This window comes from Ovis canadensis, chromosome 1 (genome assembly GCF_042477335.2).
Source record: "Ovis canadensis isolate MfBH-ARS-UI-01 breed Bighorn chromosome 1, ARS-UI_OviCan_v2, whole genome shotgun sequence".
Classification (NCBI taxonomy): Eukaryota; Metazoa; Chordata; class Mammalia; order Artiodactyla; family Bovidae; genus Ovis; species Ovis canadensis.
This window is the reverse complement of record NC_091245.1, coordinates 1,234,405-1,256,857: the sequence shown is the minus strand read 5'-3', so window position 1 is coordinate 1,256,857 and position 22,453 is coordinate 1,234,405. Positions and strand designations below refer to the sequence as shown.

The following is a 22,453-nucleotide window of genomic DNA, read 5'->3' as shown; positions in this document are numbered from 1 at the left end:
CTGGGCGTTAGGCCCACCCCCACCCAGCTCCGAGTCAGCGGTGGGCGGGCTGGCGCCTAGGGTTTCCTCCCACAGAAAACGCGAGAGGCTGGTCCACACTGTTCTGGAGTCCTTCCCTTGGCACGTGACTCCCCGAAGCCGCTCACAGCCTCACCCAGCATGCAGGTTACGGCGGCACCCAGGCCTGGGGGGAACCCAAGTGGGTGCCCAGCACCGAGACCCCCGCACTGAGGACACCTCCCTTCTGGGCTGGGGGGCAGACTCGTGCCCCCTCCCCAGGGCTTCCCGAGGTTCTGGGTCCAGGGCAGGCCCTGCGGTCAGCCACCGGCCAGACACCGCCCAGAGAGAGGCCTTGGGCGCTGCGCGTGGAGCTCCCGGGCACACAGACTGCCATGGGCTCGTCTGCCCAAGCACCGCCACCGCCCTGCCCCGGGGGTGTCCGTACCACCCAAGCACCTGCCGTGACCTCAGGAGAGGAAGAGCCCCACGCAGAAGCCACCCGTGTGGCCGGGGACAGGGCCGCCCTGCGGGCCCAGCGGAGGCCCAGGCAGCTGGGCCCCAACTCTTCACACCACAGGTCCCTAGGGAGTACAGCCAGCCCCCTTTCTTCCCCAGCACCCACGGGCACCAGACAGTGAGTGGGGGGTCCCAACCAGGCTCAGAGCCTGTGGCCCAGACCCAGGGCCCCCAGCAGGCAGCAGAGGCCTCTGTGGACACGGGAAGGCTGGCCTGTGCTGTCCAGGGCAGGGAGGCCCCGCGGCTGGGAGCCTGTCCCCACCTCGCTGCTCCAGGCCCGCAGGCCTGCAGGGCCCCAGTGGACATCGCTTTCAAGAACTGGAGGGACTTGCCAAGGCTGTGGGGCCGGGGCAGGTGTGGGTCCGGTGGGTCAGTGAGGACGGAGGCCAAAGGGGTAGCAGGCCCACGGCAGCAGCGTCCCTGAGAACCGCGGGCAGGGCCGGCCGGTGGTGGGGGAGGGCAGGGCCACGTGGGCTGCCCGGCAGGGGCTGGGCCCCCTCCCGACACAGGCCTCCTTTCGGGAGAACGGCTGCCCAGAGCGAGGGGCCCGCGCAGGCTGTGCTTGGCAGGGGTGTGAGGTCAATCCCAGGCCAAACGCCATGAGCCCAGCCTCCCAGCCAAGGCCAAGGCCTGCCAAGTGTAAGAACACCCCCTCTGGGGCTGGTGCCCGGGGAGCCCAGGAGGTGGCCGGTGCCCAGGGAGCCTGGGGCAGGGCCGGTGCCCAGGGAGCCGAGGCGGGCACGTCCTCACCTCTGTCACCGGGGCCCCAGGAGGCTGTCGTGGGCTCAGCCTGGAGGACCCGTGAGTCCCTGCTGCACCGTCACACAGCCCTTGACAGGCCTCCCACTCGACCCCCAGCTGCGCGAGATCCTGGCCAAGGCCTCTCAGGGCCACTAGAGGAAAAGCCTGTTTGGGATCGACCAGCTGCAGGGGAGGGGGTCTTCAGCTCAGCCTCCCCTGAACTATGTGAGTCCTGGGGGCTGGAGGCAGGGTCGGGGGGCGGGTGCCAGAGGGGGAGCTTCCAGGTGAGGAGGACCCCAGGTCCTGCCCCGGGGACATGCAGCCGTGGCGACAACCCTGTGACGGGACAGGCCGGCTCCTTGGGCAGCTTCCCCTTCGGGAGGTCACCCGCGCCCCTCACAAAGCCAGGTCACCCGGGCATTGCCGGGTGGGGGACGCTCACCACCCCAGCTGCCGCTGGACCGGACTCAGCCACCTTATCACCACCCCCGACAAAGAGTCCACTGCCTGGTTAGTGACCTGTGTGACCTGGAGGGGCCTGCCCCCTGCCGTGTAACCTGGGGGGTCTGCCCCCCGCCATGTGACCTGGGGGTCTGCCCCCTGCTGTGTGACCTGGGGGTCTGCCCCCCCGCCGTGTGACCTGGGGGTGTCTGCCCCCCCACTGTGTGACCTGGGGGTCTGCCCCTCGCTGTGTGACCTGGAGGGGTTCTGCCTGCCCACCGCCGTGTGACCTGGGGGTTTGCCCACTGTGCTCGGGAGCACCTCTCCCGCTTCTGGCCAGTCTGCACACTCGGGCGGCAGGACCCCCGCCCAGAGACAGGGAGCCTGCTCAAACCGCAGTCACTGGCTCCCCAGGGCCGCCACTCCAGGTGCCTCCTCCGCCCATCACTGGACCCCGGGAGCCCCAGGGCAGAGGCCCTCCTCAGAGAGGCCCTGCTGGACCGCTCACCCCAAAGGGCCTCCTGCCCTGGAGCAGCGGTCCTGCTCCCGTCAGTGTCCGCCCTCTGTCCACCAGGGCAGGGGGGACTGTGGGGCTCGCCCAGCCCTGAAGCCCCCACACCTAGACCCCTGCCTGGTGCGGGGACGGTGCCTCCACCTGCCTGCAGTCTCCCCAGCCGACAGCTCCTCGTCCCCAGCCCCCTGGCGACACCCCCGCAGGGTCCGCAGGCCCCAGGCCTCAGCCAGCGGCAGGTCCTGCTCCGGACTGGGACCGCCGGGGCGAGGGGGGCGAGCACCAGCCTGTGGGCCATGTACGAAGGGGTTCTGGTGAGAAGGGGGCCTTGCACTTCGCCTGGCTCGGTGAGTCCCGTGCCTACGCCCTCAGGGCCTCCTGGACCCAACTTGGCCTTCAGGGCAGCGTCTGCTAATCGGTCCCCCCAGGGGCGAGCCATGCCAGGGGGCTCAGCCCGCGGCCAGGCTGACCCCTCCAAGGCCAATGCGCCTGGCCGAGCTCCGCCCCGCCCAGCCGCTTCCCTGCACCATAAATCCTGCACGGGTAAACCCTCACCATGGCTGTTCTGGGGGACCCCCTTTCGACTCGCAATGCCCCAGCCCACCAGGCATGTCCCAAGAAGCCTGGGGCCAGCCCAGGAACTCCCACCCCAGAGGAGGTCACCCCTGCCGGGAGCCCGGGGAGAACAGCCCCCTTGCCTCCTGCAGACAGGCTGACACCCTGGGGTTGGCCGTCTGCCCCGGGCACCCAGGCTCCTTGCTCTGCTCAGAGCTCTACCCTGCCCTGCACAGCCATGCTCCCACCATCCCAGCTGCTGAAACCCTTTCTTGCCCCAAGGACAGCAAGCGTGCAAGCCATGCCGGGGAGCTGTGCGTGCCCTGTGCACTGACCAGGGGACACAGAGGAGAGGCCACCCACGGCCACGGTGCACTCGGGCAGGGGACAGGGCCCCAGGAGGGCAAGGGCCCTGGGGCACAATGGGTAGGGCCTCCTCTGGGTTCTCAACAGACTTGCATCTCAGAGGTCACTCTGGCCAACGCAGGGGAGGCCAGACGCCAGGCCGGGGCGGGCCTGGGGGAGACCCGTGGGAGGCAGACGGGGCGCTCATGAAGGACCTGGCCGCGGCAGGCTGGGTGCAGAGCCGGAGGCGTCAAGAACGACCCCAGCCTCCAGGACTGGAGTCCGCTGAGCAGGGTGCCTCTCCAGGAGGGGCCTCATCCCTGGCATGGTGATGTCAAGTGACTGAGGCTCAGGAAAGGGGGTTCTGGGAGGTGCGGGATCCCGGGGGTCAGCTGCCGAGGTCAACAGGGGGAGAGGTCCAGAGTCGGGGCGAGGGCAGGGGGACGGAGCCCCCCAGAGCTGCCAGGAGTGCTGCCTGGGGGCCATTGCCTCACAGCCTCCTCCCGGAAGGCCCTGCACCCCCGCCCCCACCCCGCCCCTGCGGGGCTCCCTGCCGGTCATGAAGCTGTGCAGACCTCTCTGGGGCTCAGCCCAGCCCTGGAGACCAGACCCACCCAGATCACCCAGAGGCAAGCCCAGTGTCTCCCCTGAGGGTTCTACGCAGGTTGGCTCCTGCCAGTGGCGGCGGTGGGCACGCGGGTGTTCCTGGTGGGCCGCCTCATGGTGTCCTCTGACACACCCACGTAAGCGTCCTCTGCCCTCCGCTTGCAGGCTGGCCCCGTGTCTCCTGAGGTGGGTGTGTGATCGGAGGGGCTCCCAGGTGCCAGGCCCAGGGCAGAGCTGGGGGTAGAGGTGAGCACGGAGCCCCTCCAGCCCTCGGGGGTCACGGAGGGCCCCAGAACTTGGCTGGAAGATTGACAGGTAGACCAGTGTGCTCCCAGGCCGACACAAGTGGGCAGGTGTGTCCTTAGGTTAGTGGTATTGGCACGTGCCCTTGTTTCTTACAAGAGTGTCAACGTTTCTTATCATAAGCGAATGACAGACCTTGGCTTTTAAGCTGAAATTTCAAAAAGTTATCTCAAGAATTATTGCATACATTTTTTCAAAGAAATGCTGGGCCTGGCAAAGACAGTGGGGAGACAGAGGGCAGGGCTGAGGTGAAGGCAGGTGCGTGCGTGGTGGAGACAGCTTGGAGCTGTGCCCCCTCTGCCCGGTCTGCCCCTCTGGCTGCTCTCCCACGCCTGCGTCCTGGTCCAGGGAGGAGGGCGGGCTGGCGACGGCGGAGGGCAACCCCCTGCTCCCCAGTCCGGCCACATCCCTCCGGGGAGCCCCGCTTGGCACCATCCAAGGTTGAGCGCCCTGTGCATTACTTACCCAGGAGGCAGCGTGCCCACCGGCTGAGGCCGGCTGGCCCCCAGCCCGCAGTGCTCAGCGGAGCAGCTGGACGGTGGACGCCGTGGGAGCTCTTCCTGTTACTCCTGCTATTAGGTATGGTGGCCAAGAAGGTCAAGTGCAGGACCCTGAGCATACAAACCTTGCCGCCCTCAGGCACAGAGTCCTCAGGCTGCGGTTTCGTCAGCCTGCGCACTCTCAGGGTGGGTCAGCTTTTCCCTGAGTGCGGCCGAGAGGCCGGCACCTACACTGCCTGGGCCGGAGCTTGGGGGCCCAGAACGGACCCACAGACAGACACACCTTCAGCACCCTGCTGGGAACCTGCCTGTGCCAGTGGCCTAGGTCTGCCCTAACAAATGACCACAAATGGGGGTTAAAACAACAAACTGATTTTCTCACGGTTCTGAAGACAGAGGCCAGTCCTGCCGGTGCGGCAGCTGACTCCTTCTGGAGAAGGTGTGGGGTGCCCGCCCCGGGTCCAGGGGCGCTGGGAACTCTGGTGTTCGCTGGCTTGTGGCCGCGCCGCTCCCGTCTCTCCTGTCTTCACGTGGCCTCTCCCTTTGTGCAGGCCGTGTCTGTCTCCCCTCCTCCTGCAAGGGCTCGCCGCTGGTTCCAGGTCCCCCTAATCTGGGTGCTCTCATCGGGGGCTCCTTATCCTAATTACACATGCAAAGGCCTTTATTCCAAGGAAGGCTGTATTCTGATCGCCTTCCTATCAGAATGTACGTCCAGGAGGACGTATCCTTTCAGGAGCACAGTTCAAGCCACTACAGTCCACCCTCTGGCCCCCATGAGCAAAATACAGTCACCCCCAACCCAGTGCCCCAAAATGTCACCCACTGCAGCATCAACGCCGAGTCCCCAGGCTCATCTCATCCTGAGTCGGGGGTGGGGGAGGTTCTAGGGCAACACCGTTGCCTCCTGCACACTAGACTGTCACCGCCTCCAGGGTACAAGCGTGGGCAGGCGACGGACGGGGTTGGGGTGGGGGGCACTCCTCGAGGGCCGGGCAGGAGGGAGAAAAGGTCCCGGTCCCAAGCACGCAGAATCCCCGCTGCCCCGCCCAGGCCAGCCAGCTCCCTGACCGTGGAGGCACGGTCTTCTGGAGTCTGTTCCGGTGCTGTGGGCCCTGCTGCTCCTGGGAGCGGATGAGCGCCCGCTGGCCTGCCGCTGAGGCTGCTGGCACGCCGCCGGGAACCTCGAGGTGGGCGGTCCCCGCGACGAGGCCGCGCCCCCAGCACACACCCTGCTGAGTACCCCTCCTCCCCCGCCAGGAGAGGCCGCGGCCCGTTTTCCGCCTCAGCTCCCACAACACTGAATCCCACCACCGCTGAGGATGAGCCCTCCTTCCCCGAGAGGAGCCGCCTGCGCCAGGTGCTGGCCAGCTCCGTGGTGGTCCTGACAATGGTGAGGCTCCCCGCTGCCGGGCGCTGCCCATCAGGCCACTGTCCTCATTGAGCAGTAGCGCCCCCTCCCCGCCCTGGGGCAGGGCGGGAAACTCTCTGGGACCCAGGAGTCCCTCGCGGGCCTCAGAAAGGCTACGGTGTGCCTGGGCGCCAGGGAGGGGTTGAGCTAGGGATCTGGGCCACAAGAGGCAGTCACGTGGGGGCAGGGGCCTGGGGCACCCTTCAAGCACAGGTCCCCTCCGCCTGTCTTGCCCTGTAGTCAGAGGAACTTCCTAACTGACTCCCCTCGGAGATCTCAAGAACTCCCAGTTTCAGCTAGTGAGATGGGGGTCGGCTGACAACAAGGCACAGAGGCCCCTGTGCCGCCCAGAGGTCGCTGAGTTACCTACCTCCAACTCTAAAGAACTGCCCTCCCCTCCTCTCCCTGCCGGCCACCGCCCGCTGCCCAGCAACCCGCCAGGAGCAGCCGGACGCACAGGCTGGTCTGGGAGTGGGACAGCATGTGGCTGTGGCCTGAGGGTGCGGGGGTGCCAGGCTGCAACCGCAAGGCTCATGCACCCGCTGCCCCGCAGGTGGCTGTGGTGCTCTGTGCCTGGTGCCCATCACTGTGGACCGGGCCATCACGGCCATCCTGGTGTCCGGGGCGGACAACAGCATCCTCGCAGCCCGGGTGAGCTTCCATCCCTGCTCTTGCTGGCTGGCTGGGTGGTGGGCTCTGGTTCCCTCCTCCATCACCCTGTCGTCCCCCATAGGCTTCGTGCATCGCCACCCTCACGGGGTCCGTGGTGCACCTCGTCTTCATCCTCATGCTCTCCAAGATCTACGTGGCCCGGGCACACGTCCTGACGAGATGGGGTGAGCGCTGAGAGCGCTGGGCGCCGGCCAGTCAGACACGTTTCTCATCTGAGCGAGGCGCCGCTGGGACATGCCCCGTTCTCCCCGCGAAGCCCCTTAAACGGCAGTGGGCGGGGCCTCGGCGGGGGCGGGGCGCCCCCTTCTGTGACCTCCTTCCGTTTCCGAAGCACAAACACATCCGCCCGAGCTGCACGAATTGCAGCCCTGGTCCCGGGACAAGACAGAGCCCGGAGCACCCCGGGGAGATGGAGGCGGAGTGCGGGGGGGACGGCGTGCGGGAGGCCAGGGACAGCGCCCTGGGGAACCGCCCACAGTGTCCCTGCAACGGCGGGGCCTGGGAGTGTCCTCCAGCCGGCCTCGTGGGGCCCGTCTCCGTCTCAGTGCTTCCTTACCAGGCACCTCCGGCGCCCAGCGCCCCAGACCCGTGCCCAGCCCGTCTTCTGGAGCCACATCGTAGTAATTCTTACCGGCACTTGCCCGGCTCCTCCTCTACCCGCGGAGCGCTTCCAGAAGGTCCTGAAGAGCTTCGGAAACGCGCCCTCCGTTCTCCCCACTCCCTGTGCTGGGGAGGTGTCTGACGCAGGCACCCGCTGTGCCCTAGAGGGGCGCCCGGGTCGAATCCGAGGGCGGTTTCACCCGCAGGGTGTCCATCCTCCAGTTGGTCAGCTTCTACTCGCCGCTTCTACACCGCTTTCTTCAAGAGCAGGTTAGCACCTGCACTGGCCACACCTGCCCGGCCCGCCCACGCCACGCCCATCTGGGTCCGCCACGCCCACGTCCCCGCCCAGGTCACGCACAGACAAGTTAGCCCCGCCCATTCACCTCGCCACTCCCACTGGGCACGCCCTGGCCACGCCCCCGTCCCGCCTTAGCCCGCCCCGCCCACGCCCTCCCGGGCCTGCCTCGGCCTCACCCTGATCCACCTCAGCCCGTCCCAGCCCCGCCCACTTCCTACTGGCCCGCCCCTGCCCCGCCTCCTTCCGGCTGACCCCCGCCTCAGCCCGCCCCTTCCCGCCCACTCTCAACTGGCCCCGCCCCTTCTTAGCCCTGGCCCCGCCCCACCGCAAGTGGCCCGGCCCCGCCTCACACGGCGGTCACGCCCTCGCCCCGCCCCCTGTGGCCCTGACACCGCCCAGACGCTCGGGAGAGGTGGGCTGGCACAGGGGTCGCTCCCCGATGCCCACCGTGCCCTACTCGTGGTTCCGACAGGTGGGCCGCGGGCGGCCGCGAGAGCGGAGGCTTGGCTCCCCCCAGGTTCGGCAGCTACCCCGGCAACTGCTACACCTTGCTCGGGGTCCCCAACGAGGAGGTGAGCACGGAGAGCCGGCAGTGCCCCTCACCAGGCCCCACCCAGACAGCTGTCCACAGAAACTCACAATCCGCCTGTCCCCGTTGGCACCCGATTCGCACCCGAACCCCGCCGCAGTCACTGGCATGGGCCATGAGCCGCCGTCGCTGCCGCAAGCTCGGTCAGCAAGCTGGAGGTGCAGAGGCTGACGGCTCCCCACGGGGCTTCTCCCTAAGGCGACCCCGCCGCCTGTCAGCACAAGCAGGCTCTCCTGCAGCTTTGAGAGACAGGGAAGCTGTTTTCTGGATAGCGGAAGCTGGTTTCCTGCAGGATGAAGCCTCGCTGTTGTGCGGGGTCCCCAAGAGCAGACCCCAGGGAGAGGCCCGGGATCAGTTCACGGGTGCGGATGTCACCCTGGGAAGCACGCAGAGGGCAGGGGCTGTGCAGAAGGAGGTGCTCCTAGGAGCACTCCAGTGGGGGGGGGGTCAACAATGTGGGCTTGTGAGCTCAACCCTGCCCCAACCCACCTGAGACATTGTAGACAAACTCTCAAAATGACCATCTGGTCCCTTCCTGGCTGAGGGCCAAGCAGGCCCAGGTAGGGGTCCAGGAGTTGCCGTGGAACACCTCCCCTGAAAGTCCCTCTGCTCCCATTTTTGGGGGAGGAGGGAGAACAGCAACTTTCCATGGGTCAGAGTGTGACCCAGTCTGAAAGCTCCCTGCAAAGGGGCTGTCCCTAAGGAACCCTCTCCAGGTTCACATGTTGGGGAGACAGGGCAGATGGGCTGAAACTCAGGGCAGGACTGCGCATGGCACACAGCAGGCAGGCAGCCTGCAGTTATCAACAGTAAAAGTTCCCAACTCAAAATGGTTCCAGCAAAAAATGCAGTTTCGTGGGCTCCTCTATTGAAAACACAGGAGACTGTGAGTTCAGGGATGGCTGGAACCAGGCATTTGAACAATTTTGCACTGCTTTCCCTAGCACTGGCTGTATTTTCAGGCAGATTCTTTAGGCAGATTCTCCTCTCCTGCAGTGTGGGCTGATGTCCCAAGAGCTCAGGACAAAACCCTCTAGCTTAAACACAGCGCAAGGCCATGTCGTCCCACAGGTTCCCCCTAAGAGCCCCGGGACCCGCCTCTCACTGGAGTCATCAGGTCCCTGCTTGGTGAGGCCTGCCTGCATCCTGGGTCTGCCCCAGATCCACAGGCTAGGTCAACCCCGTGTGACTCCACATGGTTCCCCAAAGAGCCCAGGGTGCCACACGGCCATGCCTCTGATGTCCCATAACATCTGCCTGCTGGACCTGGGGAAGATTGCGGGGGCCTGAGTGAGGTCAGGATGGGGAAGTGTCACGCGAGTGTGTGTTCCTCGGTTCTTTGCCTCGTCACAACAAAGATTGGGAGTGACGGACATTAAAGCCCCCTCGGCGTGTCACAGCTCTCGGGTCTTGGATAGATCGTGTTATAGCTCTCAGGTCTCGAATGGACCATGTTATAGTTCTTAGACAAATCAGTGTTACAGCTCTATTTTATTTAGGAGAGAGCAGGAAAATCCATCTTCGAGGCATGAGGGCACGCCAATCTAGGGACACGAGGAGAAGAGCGCCCCAGCGCGCGGGAGAGAGCGAGAGCTGGCTCCGGCTCCTCTGTTTATGTGTGTACCTCTCCCTGGGCCTGTCCTAGGTCGATGGGGCCAGCTGGGCGTGGTGCTCGTTTTCCCTGAGGCCCTCACTCCTCGGACCTTCTTTTGTTCCGTTTCCGCGGGCTTTTCCCGTCCTCATCTGTGGCCAGCGCCATTGTGGACTCCTCCTCCCTGTTCTGCCCGCCTGCCAGAAGGAAGGGAAGGAAGGTCTCTGCAGGCCTCAGGGTGCCCCTGGCCTGTCTGAAAGGAATGTGAGGGCGTGGCAGGGGCCACTTTGGAGGCTGGAAAAGGACAGGTGCCTTGAGGCTGGTCCCTCCCACAAGCCAACCTGAAGGGTGGGTGCCACAGTGTGAAGCTGGGGGCTGCCTCGCCGAGCTGGCCCTGGAGCTCCTGGTCATCATGGTGGGCAAGCAGGTCATCAACACCGTGCAGGAGATTCCTGTCCCTACACTCCCCAGGGTGAGTCTCCCAACCCACCCCACCCCACCTGCCCGGAAAGCATCCAGGGACCGTGGGACCCGGGAGTGGCTGGGGGAGCCAGCCCCCCTGGGAGAAGAGGTTGTGGGGAAGGCAGGTCCAGCCCACCTGGACCCCAGCGACTCGGGCACGTGCAGAGGAGGCTCCACCCAGCTACCGGCCCACAGGCTCTCTGACGCCCCCACCCTGTGTCGCTGCTGCAGGTGCTCCCTGGGGTCTCTTGCCCTGGGGCTGCCTCTGGAGGGCAGGAGGCCTGGGTTCCTGGGCACTGCCCCAACCACCGGTCCATCCTGTCTGTAGCCCACTGGGGCTGGGCCAGGCATTCTTTGGGGAGGGAGGAGCAAGGGGAGGCCCCAGGCTTCCGGTGCCCTTAATGGGAACACTGGGGTCCCATCCCCTGGTTCCACCCACTGGCACCACTGTGGCTGCAATCAAGGCAACTGAGACCAACCCCCCACCCACCCCGCCCAGGCCAGAGCCCTTGCACTGACCTGCCCAGGGGTGGCCTCACATCCAGCCCAAGGCTGGTCCGAAGCTATACCCTCGCCAGCCCCTGCACACCTCATCTCCCTGGAGACGGCTGTCAGACGTTGGCCCAGCCACATGCCCTCTGTGGTGTGGCCCTGACTCTCAGAGCAGGAGGGGCTGGGAAGCTGAACTCAAGATTACAGCAGACAGGGTGTAGCCAGACAAGTGCAAGTGTGGGCCGCGCAGCGCCCACACATTCACGTCCTGGGGTCCTCATCTGCTCCCTCCCCGACGTAGCTCCTGCCGCCTCCTCTGAGCAGCGCTGACTTGCCTCAGGGAGCTTAGGAGGCTGGCACGCTGCCCCACCAGGGGGACGCGGGTGCAGAAGGCTCTGCCCACCCTGGGCCCCAGGGGCGGGCTCAGGACAGGGCCGTCTTCCTGGTGTTTCTGTCTCTAGGAAGCCAAAGGCTGCTGGCAATGGTTCCAGCTCTGCTCCCAGAAGAGGAAGGCACGGGTTTCCCTGGAGGCTGGCCAGGGGCCCTGGGAGGTGGACTACCAGCTTTTGCCATTCCAGGGCCTGTTTGACAGGTACCTCAAGATAGGCAGGGGCCACAGTAGGGGCCATGACCCCCAGCGACGTGGGGAAGGGTAACTGCACCACTAAGGGGCCTCCCAGACTCAGCATTCCTGTCTGCAGCTGCCTCGAAACACAATGTAAGGATGGGTATGACAGGGGGTCCCTGATAGAGCCAGGCCTGGAGAGATCAGGAAACAAATGGTGGGGGCCACAGCTGGGAACACTCAAGAAGGGCTGGCTGAGGGCGGGAGGGTCAGCGTCCCAGGTCCAGGGACCCAGAGAGGACCTGGGGCACCTGACGGGACTCGCTGGAGTGGCCTTCATCTCCTCCTGCCCCCGAATGCCGGGGCCAGAGCCCCGTGCAGGGTGTGAGGAGAGCAGTGAGGGTGCTCAGGCCGGGGCGAGGCTGCACAGAGGCAGCACTGGGGAGCTGGGCTTCTCCGGACAGCTTTTCAATGCCCACACTCCGCTGGACCCTCCAGTGCCCTTGCCAGGAGGGGGCCTGTGTTTGGGGCTTATCCCCCGCATGGATGGGGTGGCTGCACTTTTTGAGGCCAGGGTCTGCGCCTCATGCGGCCCTTCTGTTTGATGACAGAGGGGAGGACCGCAGCACAGTCAAAAGTGCTGCATCTGAGCAAGGCATTGCTCTGAGCCCCCGGAGGCCAGAGCAACAGGGGTGATGCCAGTGGCTTCGTTCTGCGGATGAAGAGGGCAGAAGGCACACAGGGAGGAACGTGCTTCTTCATGATACCGTGAGCGGGTGACCACTGGACGAAAGGCCGCCGGGCCCCAGGGTCTCCTTAGGAATCCTGCATAAGCGCAAGGAGCCCCTCTCAAGGAGCCCCTTCCCAGAATCTTGCCTCGAGTCCGCAGGGCAGGCGCGGCACTGGGAAGGACAGTTACAAGTTCCAGACCACAGGCCGCAGGGGGAGGCCTGGGACGGGCCAGAAACGCACCCAGCTCTGTGAGAGCATTTCAGGGGGGCTTCCTGGAGCAGGGGGCCATGCCTTGGAGCCTGTGAGGGAGGCTTCCTGGAGCAGGGGGCCATGCCTTGGAGCCTGTGAGGGAGGCTTCCTGGAGCAGGGGGCCATGCCTTGGAGCCTGTGAGGGAGGCTTCCTGGAGCAGCGGGCCATGCCTTGGAGCCTGTGGGATGAGCAGAAGCAGGGACTGTGGGCGCAGCAGGGCTGGCCCCCCTGCCTCCCCGAAGGGCGCGGGGAAGGGCTTCCGGTGGGCAGTGTCTGGCCACTGGCCGCAGGTGCGCGTGGTCCTTATCGCCGGATGAAACCGGGCCCGCGGAAGTCAGGGTCGCGTGCCGTGGCCACCGGAGGGCCTGGCGGTGACCCTTATCCCCGCAGTCCTGCAGTTTGGCTTCGTTGCCACCTTCGGGGCCGCCTGCCTGCTCGCGCTGCTCTTCGCGCTGCTCTTCGATTGGGTGGAGACCCACCTGGACGCGCGCCAGTCATCCGCCCGGTGGCCGAGCGCGCGCTGGGCATGGGCATCTGGTTCCGCATGCAGGAGGCATCCCGCACCTGGCGGGCATCAGCCGGGAGAGCGGGCCGGCCGGGGCGCGCGGCCCCGCACTCACTCGCCGGCGGCCTGGGCGTTCCTGCTGGCCTTCTCAGCCTACTTCCTGCCGCGCGCCCACTACCAGTGGAGCCAGGCCAGCGACCTGCGGCCGCTTCGCTGGCTTCACGCTGGCGCCACCCCGCCCGCCTGCAGCGCTGTGAGCAGCCGCCCGTGCAGGTGAGGTCGCCGGGGGCGGGGCTCCCACTGGAGGGGCGGGGCGGCATCGAGAGGGGCGGGGCGGCGCCGGGCGAGGGGGCGGGGCACCGGGCGGGGCGGGGCGGCGCCCGGGCTCTTGCGGGAGGGGCGGGGAGGGGCGGGGAGGGGGCGGGGAGGGGGCGGGGAGGGGGCGGGGAGGGGCGGGGAGGGGGCGGGGAGGGGGCGGGGAGGGGGCGGGGAGGGGGCGGGGAGGGGGCGGGGAGGGGGCGGGGAGGGGGCGGGGAGGGGGCGGGGAGGGGGCGGGGAGGGGGCGGGGAGGGGGCGGGGAGGGGGCGGGGAGGGGGCGGGGAGGGGGCGGGGAGGGGGCGGGGAGGGGGCGGGGAGGGGGCGGGGAGGGGGCGGGGAGGGGGCGGGGAGGGGGCGGGGAGGGGGCGGGGAGGGGGCGGGGAGGGGGCGGGGAGGCATCCGAAGGGGCCAGGCTCGGAGGGCCTGGCGCCCCTCAGTGCAGCCTCCGGAGCTGCAATGCCGGAGGGGATCAGCCGGGGCGGGGACGGCGCTCTCGGCGCCCGCGGGCTGAGCCCGGCGGCGGGGAGCGGGCGGCAGGCTGAGAAGGGCGTTGGCACCTCAGCCTGCCCCCCACCGCCGCTTGGCTCCCGCAGGTACCAGGCCTTCTGGGAGGATGATGGACATTATTCCCGGACCTACTGGACTCTAGGGCCATCTGTTCGGCCTTCGTCACGGTGTTCGAGGTGCCGAGGCCCGCAGGATGCTGGGCCCCGCTCCCACCCCCGGGCTCCACCCAAGGTCAGCGCATGGTCCTCGGGGTGGGCGTGGCTGAGGCCGCGGGGCCGACGCCCCTGCTCTACCCCCGCGGGCAGACGGTGGCCCTCTGCGTCTTTGCCTCCCGGCCTGGCCTCTGTCCAGGGGGCCCTGGGCACTGCAGGGTCCGTGGAAGCTGGGGTGGTCTGCCTTGCGGCCTCTGCCTCTTCCAGAGTTTCCTTTCCTGCGCTGATGCTTGCTGTCCGGCTCAGCCCACGCCTGTGGAGCCCTTGCCCACCTCTGGCCCCACTCTGGCACTTGTGCCAAGGGGTGGGGGTGCGTGGCCCGCCCCCAACAACTCTGCTCCCACCCAGCACGTGGTGTTCTGCAGGTGACTCCTCGACCTGGTGGAAACCGACATCCCTGAATCTGTGGCGATCAGGTGAAGCGGAAGTACTACCACGCCAAGGGGACGCTGGCTGAGAACTAGGTGAGCCCCCACCCCCAGCCCTGCCCGCACTCTGCCTAATCATGGTCAGAGCCAATTCACGGTCAGAGCCTAATCACGATCCTCCTCTGATCTTTCCTGAAAACAGGCTCTTCTTGGAACAACTGTAGCAAAAGAGAACCAAGCCTTGGGCTCAGAGACGAGTCTGGGCCCAGAGCCTAGGTTGCCAGGAGCTGGAATCACAGCTCACCCCACAGGAGGCAGCTGAGGGCCATGGAGGAGGGGTAGGGGGTGATGCTGTCAAAGGCTTCCCACCTCAGAGGCCACTGCCCCCGTCCCGGCCCCTCTGCCTCCCAGGCCCTGGCTTGGGTTGGCCCCATGGCCCGCTGTCTCCAGCCGGGGCACCTGGAAGGTGGGCACATGGTGCCCAGGGGCAGCTTTCCCTGCCATCTCCCGCCAAGCCCAGCCTCACCTCCCCCCTCACCCGGGCAGGATGGCTCCATAGCTGAGGTGCTGCCTCCCCTCACGTTGTGCCCCCGCCCTTCACTGGCCTCCCCCGCCTTCGCCTGCCCCCCTACCCCCTCCCTGGCCTCGCAGGCACAGGAGGTGTCCTCCACAGGCTTCACACGTCCGCCCCCATCAGCCCTGGATGAGGCTCATCTCCCGTCAAGCTGGTGGACTTGGGGTCCTCCATATGGCCCTCCCTGTACCTGCTGCCCCTCAAATGGTGGTGTCCCCTCTCCAGCCAGCCCCGCCGCTTCTTACTCAGTTCAGGTGGGGTCTGGCCTGCCCTTCACATACCCCAGCTGGCAACCCCAAACCAGTCTGTTCTGAGCCACAGCTGAGTCTGCTCACCCTGCCCTGGGGCCCCTGCAGTTCCGTCCCCTCACTGCTCGGGTGCCTTTTCCTTCCAGCCTGTCCACAGCCTCCGAGCAGCCCTTTCAGCGCTTCCCGCGGCAGCACCTGGCTCCCACAAGCCTGGGGCCAGCAGCAGCCTCAGGGTGGCGAGTGCCTCAATGGGGAAGGTTTGGAGGGAGACTGAACTTTGAAGCAAGCGGAGGAAAGGACATTCACTCCTGTGACACTTGGCGGCTCTCCTTCTCCGAGCCTTCCCGTCTGTCTGCATGGGGCCATCTTCAGGGCAGGGAGCTCCACGGTGCCTGCAGCTGGACGTCACCCACCGCCCGCCTTTGTGAGCGCCCTGTGTCTGCCTCCTCTGAGCTCCGACCACACAGCACCCCCAGCCTCGCCGGCTGCTCCCTGTCCTCTGCTCTGTGGCTGCAAGCCCCGCGGCATAGACGCCAGGAGACAGTGCCCACTTTTGACTCCCTCGGGAGCGCTCCTTGAGGTGCACAGCACGGTCAAAAAGAACACGTGGTTTTTAAACTGCTTGGATGCACTGCAGTCCGCCAAGCTTCTCCCCAGAACTGCCAGTCGACGCCTTTATAAAACCCACAGATCCGGGCCTCAGGGAGCACCAAGGATTTCTTGACCGGGGGGGGGGGTTGAGACTGAGGGGCAGCTGCCTGCTCACCCACCGTCCAGAAAATGAGCCGTCCTGCTTGTGGGCGGTGGGGCTGTGCGCACCGTGTCCTTGTTACAAGATCCACAGGTGTTTCCTCCCAGCTGGTTGACTTTGTTGTTTCAGACTTTTAAGAGCAAACTTATGGAGACATAAGAAACCCTGGGCTTGCATGAAGTGAGCACACCAGCATGACCAGCGTCTATGCAAAGACACAGCCCTGGTCAGTGCGATGCGGTGCCTGGCAGGGCCTGCCCGCGCCGCCTTCCTCTCCCGCTCGGAGCGGTCACACCCTGGCCTCAGGGGCGGGACCCCCAGGTGTGGCCTCTTCCATGGGGCACACCACCATGAGCCTTCCCGGCAGCACTGCTGTGGTGCCCCAGACGAAGACCACTGGGCCATCCTGCGTGGCTGCCATCAAACTCTCGTCCCGCCCCCTGGTGCCCTGGAAGGTGTCGGGTCACCGTCTGCCCCCACCAGTGACGCCTCCCAGCGCCCTGGCTCCTGTGAGGCTGTGGATTCAGGGCTGAGAACCCTGTGCCAGCTGGGGGGCCGCACCAAGCATCTGTGGGTGCCCAGTGACCCTTCAGAGCACGCCACACACGCCTGGTTCCCTGAGACTGAGCTCGGCAGCGTGTGATAAGACGAGTCTCAGCACACTGTATCCAGTTTGGGTTTTATTTTAGAATTTATAAAATTCCAGTGTCATCCATATTCACGAGCCTTCACATATGTTTGCATATAATCTCCAGATTTCAAAGTTAAGGCCAAGGGATGGATGGTAGCTACGGACACATGTGACACGGAACACATCCGAAGAGGAGACAGACACGCCCCGGGCCGTCAGGTGCTTGCAGCCCCGGAGGCCGCAGGGCACAGGCCGGGGCAGTCACCCCATGACCTTCAACCACCACCAGCACAGACACAGTGAAGGCTGGGGTTCGCAACGAGCGCACATGTGCGAAGTCTCTCATGGGAATTTAAAAAGGTCCCTTTGGGGAGGGCAGGGTGGAGGCGGCAGAGGACCTTGCAGGAAGGACGCAGGGAGCTGTGGGCAGACTCCCCGGGAGTCAGAGCGGCAGCGGGCAGGAGCTGACTGAGAGGCCTCGAGACCCTACGGACAGCGGAGAGGCTCTCAGGCACAGGCCCCCCTGAGGAGGCAGGAGGGCACCCTTCCGTCTTCCCCAGCTGTCGGCTCCACCTCGTCTGGGGCCGCACACACGGCCCGCCAGCCCCGCCTACGGACGGGCATGTTCAAGGCCGCGTGGGCCAGTGGGGACTTGCAGTGGGGAGGCTACTCGGTCTGTTCAGGAATCGCAGTCAAGATGCCTGAGCCTGAGTTAATAAACTGAGAGAAAAACCTCCTGTGGGGTGGGGGTGGGGGAGAAGGTGGGCTAAGCAGTGGTGACTCTCCCGAGGACACGGTCAGCTTCTCCAGGAGGTAGGGGACCAGGAACCGGACAACTCAGTGGCCCATCACCTCCAGGGGACAGCCAGCCCAGGGCCCCACGTTCCCCTTCAAGTACCCTGCCCTGCGGAGACCTGGGGCCGCCGCCCAGACCACCCCACCAGACTCCTGAGAGGGATCCAGTCCTCTGCTGGCTGGGACAACCTCTGCACCCCAGGGCCAACTGCTTACCTCTGGTACATGCGTCTGAGGGCGCTTGGGGGCGGCCTGTGCACTCCCCATTCTGGACTGCGGGGGTTGGGGAGGACGTGGCCCCGCGGCCGCAGGGAACAGCAGAGCCCGGGGGGCCGGGGGGCCGGGGGGGGGGCTGGTGGGCGCTGAAGGTGGTGCAGAACAAGCAGGCCTGCTGCGGGGAGGGGGGGCCTCAGTGGAGGAGCGGGGCACCCAGCTCCCTCACCCCCACCTGCGTTCCTCAGAGCCCTGCCCGGCGGCCTCAGCTCTGCCTGTGGGGCTGGGTGGTCTGGGGTGGAGGCCCGACGCGGAGGCCAGGCCGTCTGAGAGCCAACCCCCCACCGGCCTTCTGGTCCTCCGACGGCCCTGGGCTCTCACTTGGGCCAGTGAGCACGCGGGGCCTCCCCCCGACCCCGGGGCCGGGGTCAGTGGGCTTTCCAGCAGCTGAAGCAGCAGGTGGTCCTCCAGGAGGGCGTCTGCGCCAGGCAGGGGAGAGGGAAGAGGGAAAGGACGAGGGCAAACGTTTGGCTTTTATAAAGTCAAGGAAATTTATTTCCTGAGGTCATGACAGGAAGCAGGTGCGGCCGCAGCTGCGGGCTCTCCCGGCAGGCGGGAGCTTGGCCGGCGGGCGGGGTGACTCCGAACCACGGCCTCCTTAGTGTTCACGAGGTGCCGAGCGCAGGGCCGGGCCGGGGCTGCCGGCTTCGCTGGGAGACCTCAGGGCGGGCGGGATCGACACGTGCGCAGGGTCCAGCCGCCGGGTCAGAGACGGACCCTCGCGGGGCGGGTGCTGCTCCTCGGCCATTATCGCTTGGGGCCCCACGGGAGGGTCTTGGGGGCCACCTGAGCCCCGAAGCTGGGGAACTCCTCGGAGCTGCTCATGTCGGGAGCCTGTGGGGGAGCACGCGGCTTCAGGGACTGCCACCCCACGGCAGCACCCGGGACAGCATGAGCACGGGACGCCGGGGGCAAGGCCTCACCTTCTCGCTGCTGCTGGCAGTCCAGGGGGCGTCGCGAACGACAAAGCCCTTGGACGGCGCCTTGGACTCCTCGTGGGCAGGGGGCTTCATGTACAGTTGCAGCGCCTCGCTGTCCACCACGTCGGCCAGCTGTGGGCACAGGCGGCGTCAGTCTGCTGCAGGGGAGCCTGCCCCGGCCCGGGGGCCCATCACCCTGGCCTGTTGGGGCCAGCTGCCCCTGCAGGACTCACGTATTCCTCCTCCAGGTTGAGGATGTGGTCGATGGCTTCCTCCACGTTCTCCGGGAGCCCCGTCACAGTCACACAGTTGGGGTCGGGTGCCCCACTCTGCGGGAAGCGGATGTCCACCTGGAAGGAGTCCACACAGAGCCTGGGTGGGCCAGGGCCCCGCTGTGCGTGTGCCAACGGCCCTCTTCTAGTGGGGGTCCCCTCGCCCCGTGCGTGCCTGGTGTTCAGAGCTCACGCTCCTCTGGACACAGAGCTGCCCGCCACGCACTGCCCAGCAGTGTCAGCAGTCCCCGCTGTGAGCCCATAGCACCTCACCACCTGAGCCTCGGGTCTCCGACGGTTTGGGGTATGCAGCCCATCCCCCCACCTGCTCTGAGGGCGAGCCGCACTCCAGGCTCAGCTTGGGGACTCACCTTGAACTCATCCATGATTTTGCGGATGGCTTTGCCACGGGCACCGATGATGCGGGCGTGAACGCGGTGGTCTAGCGGGACGTCCTCAGAAACCATCTGTTCAAGCTCACCCACGATCTTCAGGATGGCGTCCCGGGCAGCCTCCGTGTTCTTCTCGTAGCCTGTGATGGTGATTTGGTCCTGGGGCTGAGAGAGGATCCGGTCAGAAGAAGGCACCCTAGGGACACCTGACCGTGAGCACCAGGGGCAGGCGCCACAAGGAGCAGCTGCTCACGGCGGGCTGAGGGCCAAGCGCGGACACTGTGCCTGACGGGGAGACTGGCGGCCCAGCAGGCTGGCAGCACCCCCACCTCCCCGAGGACAGTCGCCACCACGGGCTGAGGGCATGGGCACAGACGAGCAGACGCCGGATGGCCAGGGCGCAGGGAAGGCCCTCCCGCTAGAGACTGAGGTCTGGAGAGAAGGCACAGACGCTGCGGCTGGCACCCCACCCTCAGCAAATGCTGAGACGCCAGACCCGAAAATACCAGCAGAGGAAGGGGGGACTCAAAGCAAAAAGGAGGAGACAAGAAACTCCAACTCGAGGCCCTGACCCTCAGAACAGGACAAAATACTACAACCCGGAGGACATGCCGCAATGCCAAGGACCCGAGCACAACAATGAACATCCGGGTGCTAGACAGGAGCAGGAACTGAAAGCTGCCCAGGAGAGAGCAGACGCCAGGCCACAGCAGGGCAGGCCCCTGGCCCCCTACCTGGCTCCCGTCGTCCTTATCAGGAAACTGGATGTTCACGTCGTGTTCCAGGCGGATCTGGGTGATCACCGCCCCCTTCCTCCCGATGATCTTGGGGTGGTATTTAGGGTCCACAGTGACACTCAGCTTAAAGCTCCGTAAAGCCTGCCAACGAGACAAGGCACAGTGAGGCAGGAGCGCTTCCAACCCGGCTCTCACCATCGCCGCCGCGCCCCTCCATCCTCTGCCCGCGGGCATCGCGTCACTCTGCACCAAGAACGAGGCCCGGCTTTGCAGCTGAGCTCTGCGGCCTGCCCCCAGCAACCAAACCAAGGGCCCGAGGACGCCGCTACTGTGAGCACAGGCCTTCAGGCGGACAGGGCACAGAGCCCGCCCGGCTCCACCTCCTGAGCTTGAGACACAGACGGACGAGCGAGTGTGCAGAGAGCTGGACTTTCAGGGTGGCGGGCCAAATCCCCAACCAAACAAGAACAGCAGACCCACAAAAGGGAACAAAAATGTGAAAGGACATCCACAGCCAGAGGCTCAGGCTGGACCCTGGGCAGAGAGGGGACCCCAAGGCCGGCACTGTGTTCAAGGCCGACCTGAGGCGTGTGAGCTCCTGTCACCCCCATACTATCCGCAAGGGGCTTCGGGTTGCACAGTGCCCGCCCTGCGTCAGGCCAGCTCCAGAGGCACGGCGGCTTCTCGTGTCCCCGTCGGCAAGGACAGAGCACCCAGGGTGCTGGCGGGGCCTGCCCGGGACCATGGGCACACGCTGGGGGTCTCTTCTGGCACTGGCCCCCAGGCCTTCCCAGCTGAACCCTCCCTGGAAGGCTGGTAAAGGTCTTCATATTTATTTAAGACACAGATAATGACACAAAGGCCAGCTGTTCCTGTCTTCGTAAAAGAACGCCAGGCCCCCGACACCACCCCCAATAGGAGCTCCCGGCTCGCGGGACCCTGGGCTGCGACGCAGGGTCAGCGGCACCGTCTCTGCCACCCGACCCCCTGGCTGAGGGGCGGCCTGGGTGCTGAGGGGCTCGGCCCCAGGACGCCCGGCCCTTACCCGGTCCTCCTGCTCAGCCTGCAGCTCCTTCACCCGCTCCAGCAGCCCTGCCTTGGCCCGGTCCAGGTTCGCAGCCAGGCCTGTGATGGCGATGATGTCAGACTGCAGCTCAGGCGCCGGGACGTGAATGTTCACCTGCATGGAGACGGAGGCAGGCCTGCTGCAGAGGGCATCCATGGGGACACAGCTCGGCCTCGGGGCGGGGAGGGTGTGGGGAAGGGCTCGGCTCACGGAGCAGGCAGGAGCACGGCACCCCCTCCCAGCACCCGGCCTCTGGGAAGACGTCCCGCAGAGCCGCTTTACCTCAAACTCGTCCATCATCTTGCGTATCCCACTTCCCTTCTGGCCGATGATGTAGCGGTGAAGGTCAAAGGGCACCTCCACTTCAATGGTGACAGGAACCAGCGCCTGCAGGACAGGGCTGGGGTCAGGCCTGAAGGTGGGGGTAGGAAGCTCGTGGGCTCAGCAGCGGGCCTTCCAGGGGCACAGGGGAAGACCCCATGGGATGGCATGCTCTCTAGAACCTTCCATGCTGCCCAGCTTCCAGGGACACAGGGCAAGAGCCTGTGGGGATGAGGTGCCCTCTAGAACCTTCCATGCTGCCCCAGCTGGGCAGAGCGCCACTCTCCACATGAGGGGACAGGAGAAAGCCCCTAGGAGGAGCAGAGCTGTGCAAGCCCAGGGCCTTGGGGTCTAGGAGCCCACAGAGGGGCGGGGGCCACGCAGACGCGCACCCCAATCCTGGCCTCAGAGACCCTAGAGGTCAGAGCGACAGGACTCCGCCCGGGACCATGGCCCCCTCCTGGGGCGGCGCTGACGGCCCCTGTCGTCTCTGTAGCCTGCTCGCCTTGGGACCCGTCTGTCTCCCGCTTGCTCCTGCATCACGACAGGACCCCCATCCTGCCTGCTGCGGTGGGGCTGAGTGCTGCTCCTCGGGACCCTGCACACAGGGGGCCGGGGGGCAGGGCGGTGCCCGAGCCCCACCAGCTCTGCCTGTCCATGGCTCCAGGCCGGCAGCTCTGCCCCTAATGCGAGCCCCGGTGCTCAGGTCTCAGATCTGCACCCGCTCCCTGCTGAGGGCCGGGGTGGGGGGTGGGGGCTGGGTGGGGTCCAAGCCCACCTCCAGGGCTTCCTTGGCTGCCTCGCACTTCTCCTTCCGGCCGGAAATGAGGATGATGTCGCACCTCCTGGGGGAGCCAGGCTCGGCCTCCTTGCCCTCTCTCCCCTCCGAGGCGTCCTCACCGTTCTCGTGGACAGCAGGCTCCACACTGTGCCCTGGGGACACAGAGGGGCAGCTCAGGCCGCGCGCACCCAGGGCCCAGAACCCCCGAGGCGCCTCGGGAGGATGGGGGGGGGGGGGGCCAGGCCTCCACACCTGCCTCAGGGGCTGCAGGGGGGGGCGGGGCAGGACCCGCCGTGCCCGAGAAGGGAGGAGACCACCGCCGGGAGGAGGTGGCTTGAGAACATGGCACAGCAAGCAAAGTGGAAGCATGCTGGGGCTGAAAGCGGCTGGCGTGGTCCAGTCGGGCCACACAAGAACCAGGCCGAAGAACACTCACGGAGCAAGACAGCGTCCAGGAGAGAGAACACAGACGCACCGCCCCAGGCAGCCGCGACCGGGCGGGACTGGGGCAAGCCTGCGAGAGGACACAGGGGCATACGGCTCCGAGCGCACAGGCCGCACGAGCCAGGCACCCTGATGCCCCTGAAAGGCCTCGTCCTCGC

At 66.4% G+C, this 22,453-nt stretch overlaps 2 protein-coding genes and 1 long non-coding RNA gene across 5 annotated transcripts in view; 2 read left to right on the top strand and 1 right to left on the bottom strand.

The window, feature by feature from the left end:
* Positions 1 to 392: 392 nt before the first annotated feature.
* On the top strand, positions 393 to 14,186 carry ANO7 (anoctamin 7). Its single transcript, XM_069573811.1, is given in 24 exon segments — positions 393 to 634; positions 1,287 to 1,482; positions 2,364 to 2,556; positions 3,774 to 3,852; positions 4,298 to 4,329; positions 4,332 to 4,395; positions 4,488 to 4,704; positions 5,569 to 5,705; positions 5,776 to 5,908; positions 6,480 to 6,489; positions 6,492 to 6,577; positions 6,660 to 6,768; positions 6,930 to 7,018; positions 7,144 to 7,298; positions 9,959 to 10,151; positions 11,095 to 11,239; positions 12,571 to 12,675; positions 12,678 to 12,725; positions 12,728 to 12,760; positions 12,814 to 12,958; positions 13,441 to 13,649; positions 13,652 to 13,686; positions 14,071 to 14,134; positions 14,137 to 14,186. Coding segments are annotated over 24 exon segments (2,769 nt in total).
* Positions 7,385 to 9,487, top strand: LOC138436935 (uncharacterized). The gene is made up of 2 exons (XR_011255671.1): positions 7,385 to 7,468; positions 7,972 to 9,487. It is a non-coding gene; the product is annotated as an uncharacterized lncRNA (long non-coding RNA).
* A 3,642-nt stretch (positions 14,187 to 17,828) lies between the features above and the next one.
* HDLBP (high density lipoprotein binding protein) overlaps positions 17,829 to 22,453 on the bottom strand; it is a 57,658-nt gene continuing 53,033 nt past the window's right edge. For all 3 annotated transcript variants that reach the window (XM_069583252.1, XM_069583263.1, XM_069583244.1), the window contains exons 21-28: positions 21,849 to 22,003; positions 21,032 to 21,136; positions 20,729 to 20,863; positions 19,681 to 19,824; positions 18,926 to 19,111; positions 18,516 to 18,632; positions 18,286 to 18,414; positions 17,829 to 18,196 (exon numbers count right to left, since the gene is read on the bottom strand). In XM_069583252.1, coding sequence (XP_069439353.1) covers positions 18,110 to 18,196; positions 18,286 to 18,414; positions 18,516 to 18,632; positions 18,926 to 19,111; positions 19,681 to 19,824; positions 20,729 to 20,863; positions 21,032 to 21,136; positions 21,849 to 22,003 — 1,058 coding nt within the window. In that variant the 3' untranslated portion in view covers positions 17,829 to 18,109. The remainder of the gene's footprint in view (positions 18,197 to 18,285; positions 18,415 to 18,515; positions 18,633 to 18,925; positions 19,112 to 19,680; positions 19,825 to 20,728; positions 20,864 to 21,031; positions 21,137 to 21,848; positions 22,004 to 22,453) is intronic.